Below are 27583 nucleotides of genomic sequence, written 5' to 3' on the forward strand. Positions count from 1 at the left end.
AGGTCATATGTCTTTGAGGTGATTTATAATCTCATGTATAACAATGTATGAAATGTGAAGTTATTTTTTCTGTATACTGTTTGATCACTTGTACAGACAGAAATGGAATCTGTTGTATAACAATACACATATCAAATCTATTTTTTTTAAATTGGGACCATAATGTTATATATTCTATCTTTTTACACAGGGTTTAGTGGAAACAACTGCTGTCTCTAGATTTTATATCATTTATATCATTTTAAAGTTTTTTACACAAATGTTTCATAGTCATAAGTTTTTATATCATGTATAGGTCTGTGTCACACTAATAGATCTGTTAATTTTTATTTGTACTAGAACAATTATTGTACTTCTAAAGTACATGTTGATGAGTGTTTTACATGTTCATATATACATTAAATAATTTGCAAAAAGAACATGTATTTTTATTCCTTTCATATTAGATAGAGATGACTGATGAAATACTGGAGGTCAAATTATTTTGATTGAAATAGTGTGAAAAAAAACTACAATTTAACATCACTTAGTATCAAGAGTGACACGTTTCAGTTTATTTATATGATGATGTTGAAATTCCATTGAATAACTAGATGCTTCCAGGAGTCTAAATTACACAGTATGATTTATTTTCTCAAGAAGCAGAAATAGGGTTTAATGGAATGCCATGACAAAAGAATATTGCTGGTTTTAAAGATGTGAACAGTAAGAAAAGTTTAGTCTAGTGTGATCATTCCTGTCTTTTTGCATACCTGCCAATTTTTCAAAATGCCCATGGGGGTTTTACATCCAAGATGGCTCTAATAGTTCTACTATAAATCCTTCAAGGGGGCCTGCAAATATATTTTGATGTTATTGTTTGGCTTCTTTATACATTTACAAGCATAAAGCCATTGTAAAATTAATTGTTTTGTTTAAATCGTGGACAAAATTGCTCTTTCAAAATTTCACTTTGGGAGCCTCCTTCGAGGAAATCCCTGCAAATAGTGACAGTTGGCAGGTATGTTTTTGTTATACCTCTGTAACTGATAGTTGGAGGTATATTGTTTTATCCCTATCTGTTCCACTGTTTTATCCCTATTTGTTCCAGATAACTCCTCCTAGTCTGAATGCTAGGAAGTTATCACTTCACTAGCTGTTTGTAAATATATTGAACTTGAAGGTGTGCATCTGGTTAGAGTTTGAATTTTTAACCAGATTTTTGTGACAAAAATGTCGGTTATTGATTTGGGGATGTATGGCGGGCAGTCGGCAACCAAATGTTGTCCATGCATTTACTCATGAACCGCTCAACCAAAGCTTTTAAAATTTTAATATGTTGTTACTGATAACAAAATGGAGGTCAAGTTCAATAATGACGATTTTGACTTTTACCGTTCAGGAATTATGGTTCTTGAAAGATTGAAAAATGGCGTTTCCAGTCATGTCCGTGCACTTACGCATGAACTGATCAACCAAAGCTTCCAAAATTTTAATATGTTGTTACTAATGACAAAATGGAGGTCAAGTTCAATAATGACGATTTTGACTTTTACCGTTCAGGAGTTATGGTTCTTGAAAGATTGAAAAATGGTGTTGCCAGTCATGTCCGTGCATTTACTCATGAACTGTTCTACCAAAGCTTTTCAAATTTCAATATGTTGTTACTGATGACAAAATGGAGGTCAAGATCAATAATGTCAATTTTTACTTTTACCGTTCAGGAGTTATGGTTCTTGAAAGATCGAAAATGGCTTTTCCATTCATTTTGTTGCATTTACTCATAAACCATTCAACCTAAGCTTTTCAAATTTAAATATGTTGATACTGATGACAAAATGGAGGTCAAATTTGATATTGACGATTTTCACGTTCACTGTTCATCAGTTATAGTTCATGTGATATTGCCAGGACACAAATAAATGTTAATAAATCTGGTTTGCTGTCGTTGTGACAGCCTCTTGTTATTAATATATGCTAAATAGTTGAACTTAGTCATTTCTTGAGCATATGGAATAAAGCATTTATGGATAACTCCTGCAACAGTTTGAATGCTAGGAAACTCATCTCTTTTCTAACTGTTTGTACATATATAGGAGGTGTGCATGGTGTCAGGGTTTCAGGGTTTTGATTTTGAATCATATTAGCACTTTTAGGAGATAGTTTGAATTATTCATTTTTATGCTCCATTATGGGCATTATGTTTTCTGGTCTATGCATTTGTTCGTTCTAAGTTTTTGGTCAAGGTAGGTTTTGGTGAAAATGAAGTCCAATCAACTAAAAACTTAGTACACATGTTCCCTTTGATATGATCTTTCTAATTGTAATGCTAAAATTAGAGTTTCGACCCCAATTTCACAGTCCACTGAACATAGATAATGAAAGTGTGAGTGGGCATCCGTTAACTATGAACACATTCTTGTTGAAGTATATACTTGGATGAGAGGTGCCTAGCATTTCTGGATGACTCCTCTTACAGTGAACCATAGACTTATGTGCTCCCATGCTCAACTTTTTGTATTTAAAATAACACTTTGCATCTGCAGGGGCATCATTACAATAATATCTCTATAAAGAAAGTCCTACATTGACCATTTTATTATACAGTTACTAGACTTCAGAGTGGAGTGTGTGGCATCACTTTGTCTAGTAATTTTCTACAATTGAATTACTCTACTAAAATTTCCACTGAATTGTACAAAACTTTTTATGGTTTGTACAGGATAATTCCATCTTTTTACCTGACTTTTACCATGAGCTAAAACTTTACCTCACTTAACTAAAATTTTAACAATGAGTTTCCTTGTACATGTTACATAAATACACTTGCCTTAATTAATGCAACTTTAATGCAAAATACATATAAGAAGATGTGGTATGAGTGCCAATGAGACAACTCTCCATGCAAATAACTATTGTTCAAAAAAAAGTAAACCATTATAGGTCAAAGTACAGCCTTCAAAACTGAACCTTGGCTCACACAGAACAGCAAGCTATATATAAAGGGCCATAATTACTAGTGGAAAACCAATATTTTTATCTACTGTAAACTAGGAAATTTTCGTGCCGTCTTTATTTCATGATTTACTAACACAATCTTTGAATTTAAATTCACTATTTTCCAGTGGCCTATATACATTTCATTTTAAATTATTTGAAGTGAATAGCTTTTCATATATCAAGTGATTAAGTCAATCAGAAATCTCATGTTTTCGGTTAATTAAGGTTAAAGTAAATCAAAAGTTTGTCATGATTGTTGTAAAAACACATACACAATAACAGAAAAGTAGACCTAATTAGGAGTTAATTAAAATAAAGTGCTGTCAGGATTAATGCTAATTAATCGATCTTTTCATTTGATTAATCTCTGTAAAGATTGAACAAAGTGATACTTTTACAATTGATCGACAGGTGTCATTTACATTTTTGAATCGAGTGTTGTTTACATAACAATATCCGTAATGTCTGTTTGCTTGAGATGCCTTTAATAAGTTACTGACTTGAGTTAAAGACACAACTTCTAACATTGCTTTTCACTAAGAGATAAAAGTTATGATTTGAGGTATAGATATGTCGTCTATAAAATCAGCGTAATATACAGTAGTCTTCTAGGTATTCCATTTATGTTCATAGATATACGAAGATGTATGAGTGCCAATGAGACAACTCTCCATCCAAGTCACAATTTGTAAAAGTGAATGTAAAGTCTTCATCTTATGAAAAGTGTTTCCTTGATATTTTGGCGGTCGCTTTATTTTCGCGTTTCAAATATTACCGCAAAAATAGAGAAAATTTCCCTGTTTACAGTATATAAATAAATTGCTTTACCGATCGCAGCTGGATATGACCGCAGAGGTCCAACCCTGAACAGTTGGGTCAAAAATGGACACAAATATTTGCACTTGATACAGGTCTGAATTTGGATTTTCGCACTTGATACCGGTCTGAATTTGGATTGTAATTAAATATTTGACACATAATAGGTTTCTGACATAGTCAAAGAACTTAGAATTGGTTATATGATTTGAATTTATATGTTTTTTGCTTTTGTGCATTTCACTATAATGCTGTTGTGAATTGACACCCCCTCCCCCCCCAAGGTAAACTCCCCTTTTTTCTTTTGTGCAATACACTATAATAAACTATGCTGTTGTTGCGAATTGCAACCACCCCCCCCCCCCCAAACCAACCCTTAAAAAATGTTTACCCCCCCATTTTTTTTGCTTTTGTGCAATATACTATGCTGTTGCCTATTGCCCCCATGGGCCCCATCCCCCTTTTTTTGGCAAATAGTCCAAAACCTGACATTTCTTTATACATAATTTACATGCAGTGTAAGGGAGGAAAATTAAAACATAAATAATTTTATTTTAAATGTATTTCATTTTGAATTACCTCCCCATTTTGCTTTTAAATTGTCTTAATTGTTCATTAGCCAGAAAAAAAACTAGTTTTCCCCCTTTTTGCCCCTAATTTTTAAATGGTTTGAGCCATAACCCCCCAAAAGTCGATCCTAACCATCCCTTTGTTGTATGAAAACTTGCGGTATAATTTCAGAGAGATTCATAAAGTTATTGTCTAGAAACTACAAAAATGTTTATTTGGGCCCCTTTTTTGGCCCCTAATTCCTAAACTGTTGGGACCATAACCCCCAAAATCAATCCCAACCTTCCTTTAGTAGTATTGAACCTTCTGGTAAAATATTTTTGAGATCCATTCGTTTAAATAAAGTTATTGTCTGGACACTAAATGCGTCTTCGGACGCAGACCCAGACCCAGACGACATGTTAGCAATTTACGATTTTTTTGTGGTCATATAAAAACGAGAAAACAAGAAACACTTATAAACCACATCAACAAATGACAACCACTGAACAGCAGGTTCCCAACTTAGGACACATTAACACATTTTAACAGGTGCTCCTAATCTGGAATACTTGTGTAACATCTCTTAACTCATGGGTCCAGATGCAGAAGTACACACTGACACTGAATTCCTAATCAGCCCTAACATTCAACTTTGATTAAAACTGTTTTGAAGTTAAAAGCAATGCACAGTAAACATTTAAACCAGATGCTCCACAGGGCACAGCTCAGTGGCGGATCCAGGGGGGGGGGGGGGTTCCGGGGGTGCGCACCCCCCCTTTATTTTTGCCGATCAATGCATTTGAATCGGGACATATGTTTTGCACCCCCCCTTTGCCCTGGGTGCCCTGGGTTAGCACCCCCCCTTTCGAAAATTCCTGCATCCGCCCCTGCAGCTTTATACAACCGCAGAGGTTGAACCCTGAACAGTTGGGGCAAGTATGGACACAACATTCAAGTTGGATTCAGCTCTAAATTTGGATTGTGATTAAACAGTTGACACAGCATAGGTTTCTGACACAGAATGAATGTGGTCTAATAAACTTAAAATTTGTTTTTTGCTTTTGAGCAATTTACTATGCTGTTGAATATTAATCCTCTCAAAAAAATGTTTGAAGAAATTTTCTTTTTATTTATGAAATCTGAAATGAGAAAAATTTACCCCCCCCCCCCTCATTTTTTTTCACATCCCCCTTTCCCTTTTTTCAAAACTGATCTCAATTCAAATTTCTAATGGAGTTTGCAACAATAAATACTCATTTAAATACATCATAAAATATTAAAATGTAAAAAAAGTGCTTGTTATCACTGAATGGTAAAGATTGTTTTAATTTATCAGTTGGAAGTAAAAGTGAATATACATTGTATATTGTATAAAACAATGATTTAAGTTGATTAAACTACTATTCTGGACAAAGACAGATAACCCCAATTGAAAATATCTTGCTAATGCACAATATTGTGCAATTAGATATTTCTTGCTATTCAGCAATACTGTGCAATTGAAAATACTTGCTATTGCACAATACTGTGCAATTGAAGATTTTTTGCTATTGTGCAATACTGTGCAATTGAAAATTTCTTGCTATTGCACAATACTGTGCAATTGAAGTTTTCCTGCTATTGCTGAATACTGTGCAATTGAAAATTTCTTGCTATTGCACAATACTTAATATAATAATTTTGGATCCTGATTTGAACCAACTTGAAAACTGGGTCCATAATCAAAAATCTAAGTACATGTTTAGATTCAGCATATCAAAAAAGCCCAAGAATTCAATTTTTGTTAAAATCAAACTTAGTTTAATTTTGGACTCTTTGGAATTTAATGTAGACCAATTTGAAAACAGGACCAAAAATTAAGAATCTACATACACATTTGGCATATCAAAGAACCCCAATTATTCAATTTTTGATGAAATCAAACAAAGTTAAATTTTGGACCCCGATTTGGACCAACTTGAAAACGGGCCCATTATAAAAAATCTAAGTACATTTTTAGATTCAGAATATCAAAGAACCCCAAGGATTCATTTTTTGTTAAAATCAAACTAAGTTTAATTTTGGACCCTTTGGACCTTAATGTAGACCAATTTGAAAACGGGACCAAAAATTAAGAATCTACATACACAGTTAGATTCGACATATCAAAGAACCCCAATTATATAATTTTTGATGAAATCAAACAAAGTTCAATTTTGGACCCTTTGGGCCCCTTATTCCTAAACTGTTGGTACCAAAACTCCCAAAATCAAACCCAACCTTCCTTTTATGGTCATAAACCTTGTGTTTAAATTTCATAGATTTTTATTTACTTATACTAAAGTTATGGTGCGAAAAACCAAGAATAATGCTTATTTGGGCCCCTTTTTGGCCCCTTTTTTCCTGTGGTCATAAACCTTGTGTTTAAATTTCATAGATTTCTATTTACTTATACTAAAGTTATTGTGCGAAAACCAAGAATAATGCTTATTTGGGCCCTTTTTTGACCCCTAATTCCTAAACTGTTGGAACCAAAACACCCAAAATCAATCCCAACCTTCCTTTTGTGGTTATAAACATTGTGTCAAAATTTCATAGATTTCTATTTACTTAATCTAAAGTTATAGTGCGAAAACCAAGAAAATGCTTATTTGGGCCCTTTTTGGCCCCTTATTCCTAAACTGTCGGGACCAAAACTCCCAAAATCAATCCCAACCTTCCTTTTGTGGTCATAAACCTTGTGTTAAAATTTCATAGATTTCTATTCACTTTTACTAAAGTTAGAGTGCAAAAACTAAAAGTTTTTCGGACGACGATTAATTTTGGACCTCGATTTGGACCAACTTGAAAACTGGGCCAATAATCAAAAATCTAAGTACATTTTTAGATTCAGCATATCAAAGAACCCAAAGGATTCAATTTTTGTTAAAATCAAACTAAGTTTAATTTTGGACCTTAATGTAGACCAATTAATGTAGGCCCTTTTTTGGCCCCTAATTCCTAAACTGTTGGAACCAAAACTCCCAAAATCAATCCCAACCTTCCTTTTGTGGTCATAAACCTTTTGTCAAAATTTCATAGATTTCTACTTACTTAAACTAAAGTTATAGTGCGAAAACCAAGAAAATGTTTATTTGGGCCCTTTTTGGCCCCTAATTCCTAAACTGTTAGGACCAAAACTTCCAAAATCAATCCCAACCTTCCTTTTGTGGTCATAAACCTTGTGTTTAAATTTCATAGATTTCTATTTACTTAAACTAAAGTTATAGTGTGAAAACCAAAAGTCTTCGGACGATGACGACGCCAACGTGATACCAATATAGCCTTAGGACCAAAAAAATTTCAATTTTTGCGGTCATATAAAAACTACAACTGTTGTGGTCAGTAAATATTAATAATAATCCTTTTGATGGTCTTTTTTCATGTTGTTAAGGACTGCAGTTAACTGGAAACATCAATTACTATAAATATTCAATAATGTAATGCAAGTATAAGTATGTTTTTTTTAATTTTATTTTTAACAATCAAAAAAGTATAACAATGGAGTTGTTTTAAAATAACAATAACTATAAAATACCATTTTTCTCAGGAAAGTTACAACTATCAGTAATCATTTCTTTTAATTTTTTGCGAACCATTTTTTGATCATCGGCAGTACATTCTAAAATAATTCCCTGAAATCTATAATCAACAACTGTTCCTTCATCTTCAGCACATGCATTTAAATAGGATTTGGCCGTTTCAATGGCTGATGGTCTTCCTGATTTCAACTGTGCTTTTAAATTTTGTAAAATTTCATTTATTTTTTGAAGAGCGTTTTCCTGAAGGTCATTTCTAGGAGTTGTTATACTGACTTCAATTGTTAAACATCTACAGATAAGTCTTTCTGCATTTGCCTCTATTTCTTCTTTTTCATCTGAAAAAAAATATCAGTTTGAATAAAAGAAATATATTCAAAGTATTAAACCATACAACTCTGAATCTCTGATATCACAAGATGGTTTTTTTTAACAATCTCTGGCAATTTATAACTTGGCATATTGTAATGAGTTAATGATGCTAGAACCCGATATATGTGCATTGTATTGTCGAAAACAGACCATATTTATGAAGCAGAAGCATTCTACTTTCCAATAAATAACTAACAGTTTACATTTTAACAATTTTGTAAAACTGCTATATTTTGGGGCCAAAAAGGAGTCTTATTGGACCTACTCCTTAACACAGATATGGGTAAAATGCCAAAATCTCTACATTTGTAAATAACAACACTCTTTGGATATTAAAACTCAAGTGATCTTTTAAAAACATTAATAAGAGCAATTTTGGAATAACTTAAAGATCTATCAAATGGTGTACAGATGTTTATATATCAGTTTCTCTTTTAATCTTTAACAGAAATTAACATTAAATTACTACTTAAACAATGTCAAATGAAAACTGACCAAGATTTTGGAAAACTGGCCATGGTTAATCTAAAGTTTCCTGAAGTTACATCCGTTTAGGCAAGACCAAATAAATATTTTCTTTATGTTACTTTTTATGGTACACAATGTTTACAAAGAGGGGATGGACATGACATTATCGCTTTATGGCATCCTCTCTTCAGAAAAAAATATTGTTTTAAGAAATCTTATATCCAATACTGCTTTAGAATAAACAAAAAGAATCATTGGCGGATCCCTTTTTTTTGGGCCGATCAATGCATTTGAATGGGGACATATAGTTAGAACCCCCCCCCCCCTTTATCCTGGGTTGGGAACCCCCCACCCCCCCCCCCCCCCACCCCCCCCCCCTTTTTAAAATGGCTGGATCCGCTCCTGAGAATTCAAAAAGATTTATAAATTTCAAAATTAAAGTATATATATATATATATATGTCTATTCAACGCAGTGTACTTAAGATAAATATATGTATAGTCTTTTTTTTTCTTCACTGTGAATACCACTAGTACTGTCACTCTAATATAATTGTAAGCAATTTAACTATTGTCAGTTTATTGTCTTAATTTTGTATGCCATAACCATTTAATGTAAATGTGTTTGTGCTAATAAATATTGTCTATTGTCTTAAGATGTTAATGTTTAGTATTTGTTCCAAAGAAATAAAACGATGGTCAACGTTTTCTGGGGAACTTCTGCTAGTACTAAAGGAAGGACAAATATCTGTTAAGTATTTAAGTAAATGCTGTCATAAGGCTGCATACTAGGATTTGCAGGAAAAGCCACCAAAATGAATAGCTACATTCTATATACATGGTATACATAATGTACTAATGTATGTATAAATGTTTAAATTATCATTGCTATGTTCATTCAATAATTTTGTGTTCATAATGATATATATACATTTTTTTTTCAAATATGAAAACTGAGTTATACAGGGTAATGAAGAGAAGAGTGTCCAAATGCAAGGTTCATGTATCCTGATGCTATACAGACAATTTGCAAAGAATTTGAAAGATGTTAAAATCAGTGGCTAACATTGAAAAGTTATTTTATGGTTACCGTTCATTTCCCTATGAAATTGGGTCATCCTTCAAAATTCATATACATTTGTAGTTTGTGGCAATTGTCTCATTAGTCATTTGTTAGTGAAAAAAATTATTGCGTATTGTTACTTCATGTACTTTTTGCGGGTAACTAAGTCCAAATAATTATGACGTCTGGCAAGGCTATTTTAATATTTTTCTGTGACGCATTCCTATGTAGGAAACGTAAGAAGGCGTCCCAGAAAAAAATTTAAATAGCCTGGCCAGACGTTATAATTATTTGGACTATGTGACGGGTAACTGTACCCAGCGGCAGTGCCATATTTATCATTTTTTATAGGGCTTCTGTACAATTAACGGTAAATATGGTCCAAAGGAGAGTTTTTAAGGTTCATCATAACAAATGGACAGTTATGGCTGTATTTTCACCTCAAAAACTACTCTGTGTGCAGACTTACCTGTGCTGTTTGGAAAGTTTTAAGGCCTAGCATCCACTAGATATATAAATGTTGAATGCATTTTGTGTTTAAAAAAGATAAAATCTTTCTTGGTTTGATGGGCAATTTTTTTCCTTTCTGCAGAAAGTTGGTTTGATGGGCAATTTTTTTCCTTTCTGCAGAAGGTGTAAAAATAACAAACACCTGAATTACTTTATGATACTGTCCACTCAGATAAACTCTTTAACTCACTTATAGTTGTGAAGATACATTACCTATTTTTATGTCAATTAAGGACAATCAAAACAGTACATTCATGGGCACAATTTAGAACTGGTTGACTCAGCAAAATATCTAGGTGTCACAATCCACAAAACTATTAATCAATGGAACACCCACATAAAGAGTATAGCTAAAAAGGCTAATTCAACCAGGGCCTTCATCCAAAGAAATCTTCAGCACTATCCCCAACAAACAAAAGCTGTATGCTACACAACGCTAGTCAGACCATTGCTTGAGTATGCATGCTCAGTCTGGGACCCGTTCACCAACCTTAACCATAGGCGGATCCAGGGGGGGGCCCTGGGGGGCCCGGGCCCCCCCTTTCGTGGGAAAAATTTGGTTGATTATATAGGGAATCACTGAAGCATGACTGGAGCGGGCCCCCCCTTAGGTCAGTCAGCGGGCCCCCCCTTAGGCAAAATTCTGGATCCGCCACTGTTAACATACAGAAATTAGAAAGTGTGCAAAGAAGATCAGAACGGTATGTATTGAACAACTACCAACAAACCAGCAGTGTTTCATCAATGCTAAAAACTCTATAGTGGCAACAACTAGCAGAGAGGAGGGCCAACTGCAAAGCAGTAATGATGAACAGGATAGTAAATGGCCTCGTGACAATTCCAACGCTAGAGCTACACACTATGTATCATCCGTAGCAAGAGGACACACAACACGATTTCTCATACCCGATGCCAGAACTTCAACATACAGGCATTCCTTCTTTCCAGACAGCATATATAGATATGGAACAGCCTCCCACAACCTTTGGTGGACAGTACATCACAAGATGCTTTCAAGCAGGGGGTACTGAGCTGCAGTATCCCTTAATCGCACCATCAGACTGTTTTTAACTTTCACCTTTGTTGTCACAACCAGCATGGGCAATAGTGCGATAATACTCAATTAGAGGACTGCACTGTGTGTATTGGAAGAAGAAGAATACAAACCAGGTTTTACCTGAGCGAGCATCTCAAAGTTGTACCACAACTTAGTTAACTGGTTAATTTTCACACCTTATGCATGAAGGAAAAAAATGCCCATCAAAATCCAAAAGAGATTTTATCTTTCTGCAACACAAAATGCATTTAACTATAATTACATTAGATGTATGTTTCATTATATACTTTATTCTGATTGGCTAACTGCACATCACATGTTATTCCTTTAGCAATTCCATTACTCAAACTTTTCATTCATGATATAAACCATTTGTAAACATGTGGTCCCACAATAAAGTGCACAGGTGAATTGAATAAAAAAAATATAAAATTCGTGTTTTCAAGATTATAGCAAAAAAATGTAATTATAAGTATTGAATGCTTCTTTTTGTAACTTTATAGGGTTGTAAAAGCGTTGACCGTGCGTACATTTTTAGAACAAAATGTACTTCGGTCAATGCTTTTACACCCCAATAAAGTTACAAAAAGAAGCATTCAATTCTTAATTAATATATCTAGTGAATGCCGGGCATTAAAACTTTTCCAACTTCACAGGTAAGTCTTTACTCAGAGTAGTTTTTGGCATGTAAATACAGCCATATTCAGATATTTGTCCGTTTGTTATAATGAACACACACACACACACACTCTTCTATCGGTTCCAAGATATGTTGTTTACCAGTTGAAATTTCTAGGTTGAGATCATTGTCCTGTATTTTTTGGAGAGTTGCTAGTATTGTTTCTCTTTCTTGTTCCATTGCAATAGCCTGTTCTCTCAATTTTTCAACCCTCCTTTCCACATCGTCCATTAAATTACTTAAGTATGATTCCGAATTTTCAGATATTTGATCAAATCCTGGGTATTCAATACTAAGAAGTTTTTCTTTAGCTGCCATATTGTCTTTTTAACTAGACAGTGAAGAAAACAACAAACAGAACAGTTTTTAATTTCCGTACATTTTAAAAGACCGGTACGTAGTATGATTAGAAGTTTTTGCTTACTTCCTGTCGACAGGACAAGGTCATTTAGTTTTTGGATTGAAGAACCTTTGGCTTTGAAAATCACAAAAGGTGAAGATTTATGTTTAAAAACAGAAGAATCTATCTGCTAGATTTAATTATGATTTGCTCTTTACTTATTATTTAATTTTTACTTCCTTTTAACTTTTAAATATAAAAAAGAAGATGTGGAATGAGACCAAGACAAAGTTCTCTCCACAAAACTGTCAAGAGTCAAGAGACCACAAATGACACTTGTCGGTCAATACCAGATATCACATATGTTCCCGTAAAATGTTGATGTCATAAAACAAAATATCTGACGCCACAATGGAAAAGTGATTGTTGTATGCGTCATAAGTTCAAGCGGCTGGGTCAGCCTGGAGGCTGGATTAGCGATAAGGTGTAAAAGATAAGTTAGTTCAAATAATTATGACATCTTGAAAGGCAATTATACCACAGTCCCACTAGGCCGCGATCACACTATGATCTGAGAAAAAATGAGAATTCTGATCGTGCAGATCACGAGTTGGTTGACCGTTATGGAATAACCATTTCACAAAATATCGGATATGTTCCTTACGTCATGACTACAATCCCCTTCCCTTTCATGAATGTGACCTACCGAATTAGACTATTTACAGCATTTGTCATAACATGAGCAACACCATGGGTGCCACATGTGAGGAGGATCTGCTTACTCTTCCGGAGCACCTGAGATCATCCCTAGTTTTTGGTGGGTTTATGTTGCTTATTCTTTAGTTTTCTATGTTGTGTGATGACTGTACTGTTGTTTGTCTTTTTCATTTTTTAGCCATGGCGTTGTCAGTTTATTTTTGATTTATGAGTTTGACTGTCCTTCTGGTATCTTTCGTCCCTCTTTCACAGTAAGACCATAGTACGGTCGTAGTGAGGTCTTCATGATCTTAATGAGCATGTCAAACTCTGAACATGTTCAAAACAATCATGGTGCAGTCATGGCATAATTCAGTCTTAGAAGAATCGTATTGAGAGTGCAGTAACGTCGTGGTAAGATAGCAAACGTCGCTGTACCATATTGTAGTGACAGCATATATAGCAAAAGTGCAATTCTAGTCGGGGAGACTACTCTACGATCTCACAGCAACTTAACTACGACCATCAAGTTCTTACCGCGACCAAAACACACTTCAACTTCGATAATACCATGTTATAAATATACCACGCTTACACCACAATGTTAAAGACCTTAGTATGATTTTAGCACACCCATGCCATCCCCATCACGACATGCTGTTCTTACGACTCAACTACTTTCATACTACCATCATCATGCTCATTGTCATTGTCATATAAAATTTATAAAAGCTCTCCAGCTTTTGTTTGTCTGTATGTAATTTGGACCTCTTGTCCTTTATCTCCAACAGCTCAATCATTCGTGACACATCTGTGTCATCCCTACTACCATTCACTAAAGCATCTTCATTTGATCTTGATATATACCAGCAATAAGTTGTGATTCAGGTTGGATAATGGTCGTTCTGATATCTATCTTTTGGATCATGATTTGTTACTAACAGATTTCCCTCTGCCACTACCTCTACCCTTACCCTTACATTAATTTTGTTGCTTGATTGAGTTGTTTCAGAAAAACTCTACATATCATTGAGATATAGAAGGAATGTTGCAATCGGATAAATTGTGGTATTGTCGTAGTGAGAGCATGATGAGAGTAGAAAGATAGCGATTATCGTCATGATCGTAGTGAAGTCGCAGAATAAGCGTTGTGAAAATGTGGTTAAATCGTAGCCAGATCGTTGTAGAAGCGTAATGAGAACGTAGTAGCAACCTGATTGACACGAAAATTTACATTTTCATGCCACTCATACTTCGAGCTCACCACGATCTGAATTTATTTTAGATTGCGATGATCATGGTGCGATCTTGGTCTAGTGGGACTGGGGATTTATATTTTTTTCTTTGATGCCTTATGTCACAGGAAGGCGTCAGAGCAAAAATCAAAAATAGCCTTCCAAGATGTCATAATTATTTGGACTATAAGATAAGTATAAAGGTGTATATTATGTGAAACCACAGGCACTTGGGGGGTACCACAATATCCCAAGGACAAATTTAGTTTGTCCCAAAAACATGATTTTACATGGTGTTTTACTGCTTAAACTTGAATAATTATAAGGTCTGAGACGTTTTAGTGGTAAAAACTCAATTTAATACAAGTTATCTTCAAGAAATCAATTGGTATGCATATTTTAAAAGTTGTTTACCTTTTGAATAACTATGTTCACCATATTGTTTTAATAGGTAATTTGCATATAATTTACAAGACATGCTTATCGATTTCCTGAAGTTTAATCGCACTTTTATTGCATGCATATGAGTAAACACGACTTATATCTTAATATTGTATACTTTAATATTACTTTTAAGTAGTATAACACCATATGTTCAAGACAAATCAATTTGTCCTTTGGATATTAATTTGTTCTTGTAATCCTCGGGAAATCGTGGTAACGGGTGCTTGGGTATATGATACAGATATTTATTTTGGATTTTTTTGTTGTTGATTGAAATAGTCAATTTTCTATATATAAACTACATATCAATCACTACTGTTCATGTCTCACCTAGTTTTAAGTGATTTAAACGACAAACGACTCGGAGAAAAACCTAATTTTACTATCTATACTAAGAAACAAAGGAATGATAGCTAGTTAGTTTCTGAAATCTTGAATTTCTGCAGTTAATCTGAATAATCAATAGTGCATCGATCCACACAAATAATTAGATTTCCCGGTACTTAAAAGTTTTACTCAGTCTGAAGTGTTATTTCAAAATTTGTATTATTTCAGGGGTTCACAATGCCAGATGCAACACGAGGAATTTATTTGGGACTTACTGAGGTTTGTTTATTTCTAGTTTCCAGTATACCTTCATATACATGTATGTAGGACTTGTGATGATTACTCTGAAACTTTAATGGTCATACTGATCTGCTATGGTTTGACTCTAAAGTGTGTGTTTTGATCACCATCACACATCAGCATCCCCATCACATCTTCAGGTCCTACTAATACATGTGTATATAGATGTGTGATGTACCATGTAGTAATGTGTTATATTTTGAATCATACTTCTTAAATCACCTTTTCAACAGAAATGTGAGCTTTTGCCATTGTCTGTTGTCATCATCCTCTGTCCAGTGTTATTTCAAACATATTCTCCTCTGAAACTGTTGTACCAATTTTAACCAAACTTTAGCTGAATGATTCTTAGGGTACCTAGAATAAGTTTTTGTTTTATTTTCTTTTTCATAAAAAATCATGATCACCATCATTGACCATGGCTCAAATGAGAACAGGGGGTAAAATGTAGTTTTTGGCTTATAATAAATATCCCAAAATCTAAAGCATTAAGAGCAAATCTGTGTGGGTGAAAAAATAAAATGTTCATTAGGGAAAGTTTTATCAGCTCTAAAATTATTTTCAGATAAATCTAACAACCAATTGTTGGGTTGCTGCTACTAAATTGGTAATTTTAAGGAAATTTTGAGGTTTTTGGTTATCATCTTGAATGTTATTATAGATAAAGATAAACTGTAAACAGAAAAATTGTTCAGCAAGGTAAGATCTACTAATAAATTTTTATATGACCAAAATTGTCAATTGACCCCTAAATGAGTTATATTGTCCTTTAAAGACAAATTTTTACAATTTGTTGATTGTTCATTTAGTTAGCTTACTTTTAAAACTGCTGAATCAATATCAGCCAAACTTGGACTAAATGAGTTTCAGAATAACTAGCAAAATTTTGTATTTTATTTCCTTGTACATCATCATGATCATGTTCATGAACATAGCCACTATGGCTAAAATGGTAAAATGCATTTTTTGCTTTTGAAGAAAAAATGACACATACAATGTAAAAAGAACATTTCAATGGCATTCTCATTATTATATGTTGAAAAGCACAAAATATCATTGATGAAAGGTTTAAGCAAAAGTTACAGGTGAGCAATTCAGGCGCTTGAGGGCTTCTTGTTTTTATACGACTGCAAAAAAAAAAATTTGCGTCGTATAATGGTATCATGTCGTCGGTGTCGTTGTCCGAAGACGTATTTTGTTTCTGGACAATAACTTTGTTTTAGTTAATGGATCTCTATTATCTTTTACCAGAAGGTTCAATACCACTAAATGAAGGTGGGGATTGATTTTCAGGGTTATGGTCCCAATAGTTTAGGAATTAGGGGCCAAAAAAAGGGGCCAAAAAAGGGGGACCAAAATAAGCATTTTTGTAATTTTCAAACAATAACTTGTGTTTAAGTGTACGAATCTCTTTGAAATTATACCACAAGTTTCCTTATCATGAAGGGATGTTTAGTATTGATTCTGGTTGTTATCGCTCAACATTTTTTAGAACTAGGGGCAAAAGGCCCAAAAAAGTGGGAAAACTAGGTTTTTCTGTTCAATGGACAATTAAGACATGAATTTAAAAGCAGTATAAGGGAGGTAAACTAATTCAAATAAATTAAACATTCAAGGTTGCAGTCTTGTAATTGACTGCTTTATAGGCTTACATGCAAAACAGCTGATCTTTGAAAATAAAAAAAATAAAAAATGCTACATGGAAAAAAAACTTCATGTTCATATCATGTATGTACTATTGTGAAATTGTGATTTAATCGAAAAAAAGTGGGTCATGCCACAAAGAATAAAAAGTTACGTAATCCTGAAGTCAAAACATTTTTTTCCTACTTTCTGTTTGCTGTTTTTACTAGTCCGCACCACTTCCAGTAAACATGATATCCTTCCACTTTCCTGGATTGATATCCCCCAAAAGATGCAAGATTTTTTTAAAGTCTATATATATGTTTCAATTCAGCATAAACTTATAATCAAACAGAAAAAATTGAGTTCAGAAAAAAATTCAGAAAAAAATGCACTATTTTGTTTCCCTCCATGTTTTGATATGCACCGGAAACTGGAGTTGTAATACATGACTGGTACTTCAATGTTAGGTTTGTTCTGATTTACCTCCCTTAAACTTCTTGTAAATTATGTATAAAGAAATGTCAGGTTTTGGAATAATTGCAAAAAAAAGGGGGGGCAGTTTTCATTTTTTCCCCAAAAATTTCTCAAATTCCAAATTTTTGAAAAGTTTGAAGAAGAAATCTTTAATTGCACAATATTGCCCAATAGATTTGTAAGAAAGATCTTGACATTTGTTTTGTGTCAGAAACTCATATTATGTCTAAAATGTGATCACAATCTAAATTTAGAGCTGTATCAAGCTTGAATGTTGTGTCCATACTTGCCCCAACTGTTCTGAGTTAGACCTCTGCGGTCTAAAGCTGCGCCCTGCAGAGCACCTGGTTTAATGTTACCCAAGTTTGTGTTGTAAAATTCTTATTTGTACACACCAAATGTAATTTCTAGATTGTACACACTATATCTTATTTCTAGATTGTACACACTATATCTTATTTCTAGATTGTACACACTATAAATATTTTCTATAATGTTCGTCTAAAAATCAGCCCAACAATGTTAGATCTGTAAATTTGCTTTCACAAATTTTTGTTATGCCCCACCTACGATAGTAGAGGGGCATTATGTTTTCTGGTCTGTGGCTCCGTTCGTCTGTGCGTTCGTCTGTGCGTCCGTCCGTTCAGGTTTTTGGTCAAGGTAGTTTTTGATGAAGCCGAAGTCCAATCAACTTGAAATTTAGTAGACTTGTTGCTTATGATATGATCTTTCTATTTTTAAAGCCAAATCAGACTTTTGACCCCAATTTCACGGTCCACTGAACATAGAAAATGAAAGTGGGAGTTTCAGGTTAAAGTTTTTGGTCAAGGTAGTTTTTGGTGAAGCTGAAGTCCAATCAACTTGAAACTTAGTAAACTTGTTGCTTATGATATAATATTTTTAATTTTGAAGCCAAATTAGACTTTTGACCCCAATTTCACGGTCCACTGAACATAGAAAATGAAAGTGGGAGTTTCAGGTTAAAGTTTTTGGTCAAGGTAGTTTTTGATAAAATTGAAGTCCAATCAACTTGAAACTTAGTACATATGTTCCCTATAGTATAATCTTTCTAATTTTAATACCAACTTAGATTATTACCCAATTTCACGGTCCATGGAACATGGAAAAGGATAGTGCGAGTGGGGCATCCGTGTACCGGTACTTTGGACACATTCTTGTTGTTCTTCCCTTGCTGTGATTCCAACTCATGCTACTGGGATATCGTGGCACCAAATTGCCTTGCACTGTATCCGATGCGCTAGACCACTCGACCACCAAGGATTATAAAAATACCTTTCCTCTTCAGTTTGAATCTCGCTTCGTAGTACAGTACATGATTTAATTTCTATATTGTACACACTATATATAATTTATTCTTCATTCAAAACACAGCATCTGGGGACTTCTTGTTACAGCGTTGCAATCTTCTTATGGGGGTAGTTTTATTTGGTGCACACTCTAAGCATCACAAGTTTTTAGAGCTTTTGAAACTGACATAGACAAATTCATATAAATGTAAATATGTAAGACAACCATTATTACTTAGAAACTAGTAATTGAATGAGATATATTGTGTCTCAAAATGAAACCACTTTGTATTATATCTTTGTATTATATCTATGGTTGATTTTTGTCTAACTAGTACAATTCAAATGTAAGAACAGATAACCTTTATATCATTTCTAGTGAATACTCCTTTTTTTATCTTTTATTTGTTTTTCAATAGTCAGGATTTTACAATACCCCTACAATCACCACCTGACTATGGTTTTTAGGGTAAATATTGAAAGTTATATACAAGACTATCCATTTTGTTTTTTTTAAATTTATCTTCATAATACAAGAATATAGTCATTAAAGAAAAAGAAAAAAAATATAGCTGCTCACACTCACACTTTCTCTCACTACTTACACACTATACTCCTGACTAAATTTAGTTGGTAGTGCTTGTAAATACTATTTATTATTTCAGCCCTTTAGGGATCAAAAACGTGAGGAACCACCAGTGCCATATTTCAGGAGAGGTATAAATAGATTTCTGAGGGTTTGGGATCAGCATTATCCTGGACTTGGTGCTGGATTTGGTTTACCCCTGATCTACACACCTTTAACACCTATAACTTCACAGTGGTACCATTGTCAACGAGATAGTAAGTGTGCAGACCATGAGATGGATTACTACAGATGTGCAAGTCAAGTTGGCCTGAGAAATGTACAGACAGGCAGAGAATGTCTAGCTGAATATGAAGATTTTAAAGAATGTATAGGTGGTTTTAAATCAGTAAGTCATAGGGTTTTTGAAAAATCCTGAATTAGAATTTATGTTTGAGGTCAAAATTAACAGACAAGTTTTCAGATTCTGGATGGGAGGCAGGGGCGGATGCAGGAATTTTCGAAAGGGGGGGTGCTAACCCAGGGCAAAGGGGGGGTGCAAAACATATGTCCCGATACAAATGCATTGATCGGCAAAAATAAAGGGGGGGTGCGCACCCCGGAACCCACCCCCCCTGGATCCGCCACTGGGAGGGGTGTACATGTCCAGGGGAGATGATTTGTCAACTGCAGATTGGTCAGAGTCAAAAGAAAGGGACATTTGACAAATCTGGAAATTTGAAAATATATTTACAATACCAGTAACCTCATACTACTAATCTTACTTCATGGCTAAAAATCCCACTAATATGTCCACTACAGTCAAACCTGAGTAAACTGGACCCTGAATAAACTGGTTTCCTGTCCATTCCAGCTGAAAATTAAAGCCCCACTTTTTTTCCTTCAAAGTCTATGTTAAAATTCCCTTTGTACTCCGGACCATGCATATTCCGAATTCCGGTTTTATGATGAAGTCCAAATACTCTTAATTACATCAATTATTACCTGTCAAAACCAGTTTGTCTAATTGATTGTAAATGATGGATATATGCAATAAAAACATATTTGTTCATACTATATGGCTTTTCAGGATAATCAATTAGCAAGGTGTTAAACTGTGAACTTATAATTGTACAGTAGTGAGCTTTTTTATTTATTAAAACATTATAAACGTATTAATCAAACTAAAAGACACGCCAAATATATCTCGGATTGAACTTGCGTTTTTAACTTAAATATTTTTTTTCAAATCGAAGAGTAAGAAATTTACATTGTGTTTTCGAAATCCTGGGTTCCCTGTAATGAACCTTTAAAAGAATGACCCTGATAATGAAGAACATCCAGATTACAACAATCAATGTGCAGTGTAAACTGTACGACAATATTTCAATCGTGATGCAATTTCAATTGATAATATTCTGGCTTTCAAATCGGCCGTACCAACAATTGGAAATAACAATCATGGAAGTAAACGAAACTCTCGGGTTTCAATCCAATGCATATGCAGATTTTAAAACAATGATCATACGAAGTAATTATTTTATTGTGTTTTTTATTTTAATGTATCAGTCTTCACATTTTTTTGTAATTTACAATCTGACAGAACTTTAACATGCAATGTATCGGACGTCACAAGTCATTTACTTCAGGTCAAAACATAAATCTGAATAAACCGACTCACTGTCCAAACCGGCCCTTTTTCATAGTCTTGTAGCCGGCCAGTTTATACAGGTTTTATTGTCGAGCCTGCGACTTTAGTTGCAGAAAGCTCGACATACATGACATAGGGATAGTGATCTGGTGGCTATGGCCGCGGCGGTGTTAGCTCACTTCTTAAAAGCTTTATATTTTAGAATGTAGAAGACCTGGATGCTTCATACTTTGTATATGGAGGCCTCATGCTACGAAGTTTCCGTCAGTCACATGTCCAATGTCCTTTACCTCATTTTCATGGTTCAGTGACAACTTGAAAAAAAAGTTAAAATTTTTTGTAATGTTAAGTTCTCTCTTATTATAAGTAGTAGGATAACTATATTTGGTATGTGCATACCTTGCAAGGTCCTCATGCCCGTCAGACAGTTTTCACCTGACCTCGACCTCATTTCATAGATGAGTGAACAAGGTTAAGTTTTGGTGGGCAAGTCCATATCTCAGATACTATAAGCAATAGGTCTAGTATATTTGGTGTATGGAAGGACTGTAAGGTGTACATGTCCAACTGGCATGTGTCATCTGACCTTGACCTCATTTTCATGGTTCAAAGGTTATAGTTAAGTTTTGGTGTTTTGGTCTGTTTTGCTTATACTGTATGCAATTGGTCTATTATATTTGGTGTATGGAATGATTGTAAGGTGTACATGTAACATAAAATATTGTCGGACAAAATTTCATATAGAATATTGTCCACTGACAGTATTTCATAATAAAATTTCATTTTGAAATATTGTCCTTGTCCATGAAATTTTGTCACCTCCTACTGGACAATTTTCACTATGAAATTCTGTTCATGACAAAACTACACTATGAAATACTGGCTTTGAAAATACTTTTTAATCAAATTATTATACAATTAGAAATAGTACACAACTGACAAGCATGCAGCATGCACATTTTTAGATTTATAACTGAAATTGTTTTGAATAGTAAGGAATTTATATTATTACTAATAGTGAGTTTCAAATTTGCATATAGATACATTACAAATGGTTTACATGTATTATTGATTAAAGAATTGTCTAACATATGTTTCAATTTATTACAGTATACTGTACAAATATAAGTAATGAACTGACAATCACTTATTTTGTAAATATATACACAAGCATGTGTCGCAGGAAAAAAATCCTATATACCATGAATATATGTTAATAACCTCCCCTTCATGAGACAAAATTTCATGACAATCTGTCTATGAAATATTGTCTCAATACCCACAAAATATAACCAAAATATAACCTTCCTTTAATAGGACACAATTTCATAGTATTTATCTGTGAAATATTGCCTCAATTCACACAAAATATAACCTCCCTTTAACAAGACAAAATTCCATAACATTTATCTGTGAAATATTGTCTTTATACAGACAAAATTTCGCTATGAAAATTTGTCCTTCTCTGGACATTTTTCCATAGACGAGCACAATATTTCATGCTACATAGTTATGAAATATTGTCTTGTGGTACAATATTTCATAGGACAATATTTTGCTTTACATACATGTCTAGCTGGTAGGTGTCATCTGACCATCTGACCTCATTTTCATGGTTCAGTGGTCAAAGTTAAGTTTTTGAGGTTTGGTCTATTTTTCTAATACAATAAGCAATAGGCCAACTATATTTGGTGTATGTAAATATTTTATGATCTATGTGTCAGCCGCGCAGATTTTATTTGACCTTGACCTCATTCTCACAGTTCATTGCTCAGTGTTAAGTTTTTGTGTTTTGGTCTGTTTTTGGTGGAAGAAGACTTTAAAATCATTGAATTCTCTGTATGCCGCCTTCGTTTCTGTGTATTACAATTTCATAACAACTTCTGATTCCTGACACCGATTTTTACACATGATTAAGCATCTGAATAGTTTAATTTGTAAATTAGGATTGAAAAACAATCACTATCTTAAATATGTACCCTTTTATTTATGTAAATTATTAGATTTCATCTCATCTACATGAACGTTATTTGTTTACTTGTAACCGGATGTTTTTACTGTAGATATTTGAAGTACACATGCGTGAATTTGGTATCGGCACAACTCACCCTGTTTACATGTTTGCCCTTGAAGTTACGAATTTGTAGACAAGAAGATTTTGTTTTTAATAAATAGAAAGGATCTATTTCTTATTAAATTGATGTCTTTATTCATTGTTTTCCTTTGTCATGTGAATTAGATGCCCTTCTACTTCAAATGGTTTGAATCTATTTATAAAATTATTCAAGACTTAGTTGACAAGAGCAGTACGTTACTGTTGGGAGAATTTTAATTAAACTCTAAATGCTCATAGAAAATATAATCTAAACTGAATGTACCGTACCTCCTTCTGAATAATTTATTGCAATATAAATATAAATCCCTTTTGACAAGAGAAATCTGACTTTTGTCAGAAATATTTGTTTCACATGAGCAAAGGTAATCACGTGTGGCGGCCATATTGGTTTGTTTACAAATATGTGAAGAAGCCTCTAGAACCATGACCTAAGCATAAATAGTCTTCCGAAAACGTAAACTTTATGCAATACTATTTTATCAATCATGATTATTTTCATAAATTTAAATTTGATTATTTAAAGAAATAAAATTATAAAAATTATGATTTTAGCTTAGAGATTCTACACAGACATGCTTTGATCTATTTATAGCCAAATTAGTTTACCTGTGTGAAAATGTAAATAATGGTCTAAATTAAATGGATATTAATTTGTTTACTAAACAAGTAAAGACAAACTATGGATGGAAGATAATAATTCACATAAATATTTCAGGACATTTGATTTATTAATTTGTTTACTAAACAAGTAAAGATTAACTATGGATGGAAAATTTTTATTTTTCAGTTATTTAGTATTTTGTGGGGGAGGGTTTTATTACATGTCGCGCCGTATCTCAAAAACAATTTATGATTATTGCTTAAAACTTTACACACTTCTTTGTTATATTAAGTTAAAGATCTGTATACTTTTTGGTTGTGATTCAAAATTTTATTTTAGTGATATTAGTTTTTTTGAAGAAAAAAAAGAGGGGGAGGGGGGTTTCATATGTCACTCCGTATCTCAAAAACAATAAATGGAACTAAGCAGCCTAGGTTAGTGGGGCTGCTTTTATGGTAATTCAAATTACCTTTTATTCACCTTCTTCCACCTCAGAGCTATCAGCTCTTTGATTCTTATACTGTAAGCTATAGGTCAACTATATGTCTGCCTGGCATGGTTTATCATGTTTATCTGACATTGACATCATTTTCATGGTTCATTGATCAATGTTTGGTTTTCTTGGTTAATGTTAAGTTTATGTGACAGTTGTAATAAAGCTTTACATTTAGGACTATCAACATAAAATCAATGATTAGTAAAGAAGGCAAGACATTTCAGTGTGTGCACTCTTGTTGTAATAATAATTATTAATAATTAGCTGTCACAATATATCAAACTTTTAATTAGTGTTCATCTGTTGATATTTTATGTATTTGGGAACAACAAATACATGTTTTTTAGCTTTATGTTGGATTTTTTTGGGAGGTTCTAGGGTACATATTTCAATTGAGAGAATAATTGTGAATAACAAAGCTGAAAAAACTGATACTAATTAGAAAGCTGATACTATGGGCTTTCATTTGATACTTTTAATGATCATTTACTGAACTCTAGCATATTGGTAGACTTCATTGGTATGTGTTGTTTTTCCCAGTACCTTAATTATGTTGGCCATCTTTAAATATGGGTGGCCATACTAGATTTTTGTTCAAAACTCTGTAATCAACGTCATATCTAACACTGCAAATTTTCATGCTTTTGATCAATTGAAGGCCATACATTGACCTATAATGGTTTACTTTTATAAATTGTTATTTGGATGGAAAGTTGTCTCATTGGCACTCACACCACATCTTCCCATATCTAATTATTCTGATATAGACTACCGGTATACAAAACAAAGAACAAGAAAGTAGTAAGATTTAAACTAACAGTAAGAATTATAGTTGTTGTTTTCTTCACATGGTTTAACTTATATAAAACATATATGCTGAACATTTAGGGAAATGTTTTGTTGAAAAATAATTATTTTCATAAGTATACATTATTGTAATCGCTTATCATTGTTAGTTACATGATTATCTCCCTTTAACAGGTTTAAGGTAGATGGCCTCAGATCACAATTAATTCCCTTTGTTCGTGGTCTAGGAATATAGTTCCCAATTATTATATGGGGTATTTCTTCTCAAGTAATCTGTCTACTGTTTTCTTTGAAATGTTTACTATTTGAGTGGTCCTATCAGTTGCATATATATTGAAATAAGTAAAACATGTGGAAAAAAATGATTGTTGAAAGTGAAAGTGGTGATTTGGCCAAAATGAAAGTAGGGTAGAAATCAGCCTTCGTCATTTATTCAAGATTCAAATCCTACCATTGGCATGCTAATAGGGCCCTCAAAAGAAAAAGCACTGATGGATTGTACTGGGACAAGCATATTTTATTAGAATAATAATGGTCTATAAGCAGTTAAATTTATTTCATGTTTGTGGCGGTGCAAATTTTTTAATTCAATTTGACTTTAACTAAAAAATGCATTGTAGCCAAGGGGAAGAATAATTGTGTCCTAGGCCTCAGATCACAATTAATTCCCTTTGTTTGTGGTCTAGGAATATAGTTCCCAATTATTATATGGGGTATTTCTTCCCAAGTAATCTGTCTACTGTTTTCTTTGAAATGTTTACTATTTGAGTGGTCCTATCAGTTGCATATATATTGAAATAAGTAAAACATGTGGAAAAAAATTATTGTTGAAAGTGAAAGTAGTGATTTGGCCAAAATGAAAGTAGGGTAGAAATCAGCCTTCGTCATTTATTCAAGATTCAAATCCTACCATTGGCATGCTAATAGGTCCCTCAAAATAAAAAGCACTGATGGATTGTACTGGGACAAGCATATTTTATTAGAATAATAATGGTCTATAAGCAGTTAAATTTATTTCATGTTTGTGGCGGTGCAAATTTTTTAATTCAATTTGACTTTAACTAAAAAATGCATTGTAGCCAAGGGGAAGAATAATTGTGTCCTAGGCCTCAGATCACAATTAATTCCCTTTGTTTGTGGTCTAGGAATATAGTTCCCAATTATTATATGGGGTATTTCTTCCCAAGTAATCTGTCTACTGTTTTCTTTGAAATGTTTACTATTTGAGTGGTCCTATCAGTTGCATATATATTGAAATAAGTAAAACATGTGGAAAAAAATTATTGTTGAAAGTGAAAGTAGTGATTTGGCCAAAATGAAAGTAGGGTAGAAATCAGCCTTCGTCATTTATTCAAGATTCAAATCCTACCATTGGCATGCTAATAGGGCCCTCAAAATAAAAAGCACTGATGGATTGTACTGGGACAAGCATATTTTATTAGAATAATAATGGTCTATAAGCAGTTAAATTTATTTCATGTTTGTGGCGGTGCAAATTTTTTAATTCAATTTGACTTTAACTAAAAAATGCATTGTAGCCAAGGGGAAGAATAATTGTGTTCTGAGGCCAGATCATAAGTAAATATTTTTTGGCCAAAATGAAGATTTTTCTATGCTCTTTTCAAAAATGTAATGAAAAGTATGGGTCATTGTGCTATTTTTCAAGCTATGAGTCGTTGAAAATTGCCTAAATTTGGTTAGATTGTTCATGGAAAACCACATTTTTGTGCATAAAAAAAAATCTATGAGATAGAATTTTGAAATAAATTGTGAAAAGATAGGTTTTGTAATATATTTTAAGAAAATAAAAATAAAAAATGGTGTCACCGAACTTGTTTTCTTGCTATATATTTTGAATTATACAATAAATTACCACATTTTCTTTATATTATTAAACAGTCTAACCTTTAAATTGCAAATCTGTCTTCAAATATGCAGATTTAGTCAAATAACTAGACCGATTTTTTACTGAGATTGTACTATCCAAGATGGCGGTATACAATGTATCTAACTTAATACTATATTACATGAAAAGCCTTGCAAGCTAAAAATTATATTGTACTGTGAATAAAATGCATTGACAAATGTCCAATCATAAATGAGGATATATACTTATTTAAGCTGGTCAAAAGACCACATTAAACATACTGGAGAGTTAGATGACTGGATGGCTGGTAGAAAATATTATTTCTAGAAATGAAGGGAGGATAAAAGTATTAGTCGACTAATTTATTTCATGGCTTTGTTTGCTAAACTCAGCTGGGTAGTGTCTGTAGGTCTTTTGTATTCCTAAAAACACATTCTAATAATTTTTGTTGTTGCATTTTTTGCAGTTTGAAAGGCGATGGGAGATGGATAGAGAAAGACACAGACAAGGAAGAGATTATATTGACCCTCCTCCACAATTTACATGTGTTAGGCCTTTCAATAGAGGACAAACAATGCATCTGGTTTAAAAGACATTTATCTTCTTTATTTGTTATTTTTATTTGTAATGTATATTTGTTTGAATTAAGTGATTGTATTAAAAATAATTGGAAAATTCA

General features: G+C 33.3%; 2 protein-coding genes across 2 annotated transcripts; one reads left to right on the top strand and one right to left on the bottom strand.

Moving 5' to 3' along the window:
• Positions 1-7815: 7815 nt before the first annotated feature.
• LOC143048060 (BAG family molecular chaperone regulator 2-like) lies at positions 7816-12430 on the bottom strand. The gene is made up of 2 exons (XM_076221495.1): positions 12154-12430; positions 7816-8242 (listed from the first exon to the last, which is right to left on the bottom strand). Exons 1-2 carry the CDS (start codon positions 12368-12370, stop codon positions 7893-7895), a joined length of 567 nt encoding a protein of 188 aa, XP_076077610.1. The 5' UTR covers positions 12371-12430; the 3' UTR covers positions 7816-7892.
• On the top strand, positions 12415-27583 carry LOC143048064 (uncharacterized). The gene is made up of 4 exons (XM_076221509.1): positions 12415-12545; positions 15323-15373; positions 19467-19775; positions 27371-27583. Exons 2-4 carry the CDS (start codon positions 15332-15334, stop codon positions 27491-27493), a joined length of 474 nt encoding a protein of 157 aa, XP_076077624.1. The 5' UTR covers positions 12415-12545; positions 15323-15331; the 3' UTR covers positions 27494-27583.

This window comes from Mytilus galloprovincialis, chromosome 1 (assembly GCF_965363235.1).
Source record: "Mytilus galloprovincialis chromosome 1, xbMytGall1.hap1.1, whole genome shotgun sequence".
Taxonomy (NCBI): Eukaryota; Metazoa; Mollusca; class Bivalvia; order Mytilida; family Mytilidae; genus Mytilus; species Mytilus galloprovincialis.

Excerpts from the sequence above, each read along its gene's own strand:
- LOC143048064 (XM_076221509.1), top strand. The coding sequence starts at position 15,332 with ATGCCAGATGCAACACGAGGAATTTATTTGGGACTTACTGAG. Across the intron at positions 15,374-19,466 it reads TTTATTTGGGACTTACTGAG|CCCTTTAGGGATCAAAAACG; the intron begins GTTTGTTTATTT and ends TTATTATTTCAG. Across the intron at positions 19,776-27,370 it reads GTATAGGTGGTTTTAAATCA|TTTGAAAGGCGATGGGAGAT; the intron begins GTAAGTCATAGG and ends CATTTTTTGCAG.
- LOC143048060 (XM_076221495.1), bottom strand. The coding sequence starts at position 12,370 with ATGGCAGCTAAAGAAAAACTTCTTAGTATTGAATACCCAGGATTTGAT. Across the intron at positions 8,243-12,153 it reads CAACCTAGAAATTTCAACTG|ATGAAAAAGAAGAAATAGAG; the intron begins GTAAACAACATA and ends ATTTTTTTTCAG.